This window comes from Primulina tabacum, chromosome 18, assembly GCF_025594145.1.
Source record: "Primulina tabacum isolate GXHZ01 chromosome 18, ASM2559414v2, whole genome shotgun sequence".
In the NCBI taxonomy this organism is placed as follows: Eukaryota; Viridiplantae; Streptophyta; class Magnoliopsida; order Lamiales; family Gesneriaceae; genus Primulina; species Primulina tabacum.
Genome location: NC_134567.1, coordinates 3813837 through 3817294, shown reverse-complemented (window position 1 = coordinate 3817294; position 3458 = coordinate 3813837). Strand labels below are relative to the sequence as shown.

Below are 3458 nucleotides of genomic sequence, written 5' to 3'. Positions count from 1 at the left end.
AATTCATTTAGCATGCGTTATGATTCCTGCCAACCCATTTCGTACTATCCAGGTGTAAAATGACTCTTTTTCCCCTAGACTTAATATTTCTTGATTTTGATTTTTTCTCACTTTTATTGACTCGAGACTATCCTAAATAATTATTTAAGTTTAATTTTAGTTTTTAATATTTTTATTTAACGTAAACTCGGGCTTTTTGATTTAATTCCTTAATTAATAATTCGTAAAACGTTTTATTCTCGAATTAATTCAAACTAAATATTTTCTTTCCAAACTTTAAAAACAAACATTTCATACCTAAAATACCATCAGGAATCATGAATCAACCCCCGTGGACCATGGTTCGAACCACCTCTCCTTTCGTAGCCATTCTCGAACACTACCCTTAGATCAAGCCACGGTTCCCCCTAATCCCGAGCCACCCTCAAGCCACCATGGACCAGACCCTTCCCAGACCCTCTTGGGCCATAATCGACCTAGCCTAGGCTAGTGCACCAGCCCTCAGCCCAGCCGCGCGCACCCTTGCACGCAAACCCATTGATCGCGGCCCCTCTTATCTTATTTTTTATTTTCTTCAAGCCATCATGTACCAGCCGCCTAGGAACCCAACTATGACTCTACTAGACCCTATTGGACCAACCGTAGCCAGCTCTCACCAGAGCCGCGAGCATCCCCTGCAGTACTCGCCCCTTGCGCGTATGGAAAGAGTTCTAGCACATGCGGACTCTTCCTTACGCGCTGCCCCTTGAGTCCTAGCAATGCTAGGACTCTTCCTATACCTTGAACACCGCCTGCACAGGGCCGAGACCAAGCCTGGTCGAGCCTTGGTGTAGCCCTTCTCATGGCCGAGCCCTTACTGCTAACCATAAGACCCTTAAACCCTAGTGCTTAGCCCTTAATCCATGCGTCCCCTTATGCCAACTTCCAGCCATCATTCTTCGCTTATTCAACCCTTTTTCCATCCCTTAAACATCTTATATTGGAAGCGTAACCCTTGGAAATCATAACACGTTCATATACGCATGAAAATCATCAAAACTTTGAAAGTAATTGTTCTATCGTTTACGAATCGTGCATATGTATTTTTCATGCAAAAACAAAAAAAAACATAATATGGATTGAATGATGCATCAAAGGAATTTAGAGACATACAACCTTTATCCTCACTTTCCAGCCCTTGCACAGTTCATCTAGGACCATGACTAGACCCTATTAGGACCCATGAACATGTCCCTACAGCAGCCAACAATATGCTTCTTCCTAAGACCAAAAATGCAAACCCTAGTTCCTAAAAATCCAATTTTCGTTCAGCTCTTGCATCCCTATTGTCCATCCCTTAAACATGTTGAAAATCATCCCTTCCCATAGCCCTATAATGTCAGCCGCTTTGTGCATCATAAGCATGAGTTTCAATGCATGAAAATCAATATTTTAAGATGTACAAGACATAAAAACGAAAATAAAATGAGAGTTTCATATTTTTCATGCAAACATGATTCAACACACATAATATGATTTGAATGGTGCAAAAAAAAGGTTTTGAAACGTGCTTTTGCGTTTTAGAACGCTCGAATATACGATCGTTGGCGTAGAACGCGAAAAAGAACGAATGAGCGACGAAGACTGCTTGTTTTCTTCCCTAGGAATTTTATAATTTGGCGTGTGTTGTGTGTGAGGGATTTCGGCTGAATTCAGCCTTAAAAGACCTGGGATTTATTTTATAGATTTTAAATTTACATGTTAATGGGTTTAAGTTTTGGGCATTTGAGTTTAGGAGCAATTGGACTAACTAATCTTAGGTAAATTAGGCTCAATAACATCGATTTAATTGAAAAATAAAATTTTATAAAAATTAGTTTTCAAAAATAATAATTTTGATCTTTTAAAAACCTCTCGTTTGCCCAAAACCAGCTTCCCGGATAAGATAGAGTTCGTCTCGTAAAATAATTTGAACTCTATCATTTATAGAAAAATTAAGCATATGTAATCATATTAATAAGCCTTGAAAATATTTATTTTATCTTGTCGTCTCCGGTCTCATTTTCCCAGCCTATTATCGAATATTCGAGTAAAATCTATAATTCTCATGAAATCATTCTATTTAATAATTTAATCATGTAGTCAAACTTTTAATAATATGATATGCATCTGTAAGCATTTAAAATCAATTAAACAAAGCAAGTAAACAATTTAATTCATTTGCATGCATGTGGTCTACGTATGTTGGATTTTGGACGTTACAAATCCTCTCCTCCTTAAATAAAATTTCGTACTCGAAATTAAGACGTACCAAATAATTCAGGATAGCGACTCCTGATCTCTGTCTCAGTCTCCCAAGTGGCTTCTTCCTCCGGGTGATTTAGCCATTTGACTTTGACCATTTTTATCACCTTGTTCCGAAACTTTCTTTCTTGTCTACCTAAGATTTGAGTAGGCTTCTCCTCGTCTGACAGGTTTGGTGTTAGTTGTAGTTGCTCAAAGTTCAGTACATGTGAGGGGTTTGACAGGTACTTGCGGAGCATCGATATGTGGAAGACATTGTAAACTCCTGCGAGATTAGGTGACAACGCCACTCGGTATGCTAATGCTCCCACTCTTTCGAGTATCTCAAACGGTCCAATGAATCTTGGACTAAGTTTTCCTTTCTTGCCAAATCTCATAACACCCTTCATAGGTGCTATCTTATAAACACGTGATCACCTGCTGCAAACTCGAGATCTCGTCTTCTTTTGTCCGCGTAGCTCTTATGTCTACTCTGAGTAGTTTTCATTATTTCTTGGATCTTGGCGACCATTTTTGCGGTCTGCTGAACTATTTCGGGCCCTAATGTAGCTCTTTCTCCTACTTTGTCCCAATGGATGGGAGATCTATATTTCCTTCTGTAGAGTGCCTCGTATGAAGCCATTTCTATAGATGACTGATAAATATTATTGTATGTGAACTCCACTAGAGGTAACTTTGTTCCCAACTTCCTAGGAAATCGATCATGCAGGCTCGGAGTAGATCCCTCTAAAATTTGTATGACTTTCTCGGATTGACCGTCTGTCTGAGGATGAAATGCGATATTGAACAGTAGCTTAGTCCCCAATGCTGCATGTAGACTCTTCCAAAACGATGAAGTGAAATGTGTGTCTCTGTCCAACACTATAGATACTGAATCCCATGCAGTCTAACTATCTCTCGAATATATAGCTCCGTATACTGAGTCATGGAAAAAATCGTCTTCACTGGTAGAAAATGTGCTGATTTAGTGAGACGGTCCACTATTACCCAAATGGCATTGAGTCTTTTCACTGTCTTTGACAATCCTACCACGAAATCCATGGTATTGTTCTCCCAATTCCACTCGGCAACGGGGAGTGGTCGAAGCATTCCCAGCGGTCTTTGATGCTCTGCCTTCACTTGTTGACATGTCAAGCATTCGGATACAAAGTGTATAATATCTCGTTTCATTCCCA

At 39.5% G+C, this 3458-nt stretch overlaps 1 protein-coding gene across 1 annotated transcript; it reads right to left on the bottom strand.

Annotated features, from left to right (window-relative positions):
* Positions 1-2279: 2279 nt before the first annotated feature.
* LOC142532253 (uncharacterized) lies at positions 2280-2905 on the bottom strand. The gene is made up of 2 exons (XM_075638570.1): positions 2701-2905; positions 2280-2548 (listed from the first exon to the last, which is right to left on the bottom strand). Exons 1-2 carry the CDS (start codon positions 2903-2905, stop codon positions 2280-2282), a joined length of 474 nt encoding a protein of 157 aa, XP_075494685.1.
* Positions 2906-3458: the final 553 nt, after the last annotated feature.

Excerpts from the sequence above, each read along its gene's own strand:
- LOC142532253 (XM_075638570.1), bottom strand. The coding sequence starts at position 2,905 with ATGGCTTCATACGAGGCACTCTACAGAAGGAAATATAGATCTCCCATC. Across the intron at positions 2,549-2,700 it reads AGATCTCGAGTTTGCAGCAG|GAGTTTACAATGTCTTCCAC; the intron begins GTGATCACGTGT and ends CTAATCTCGCAG.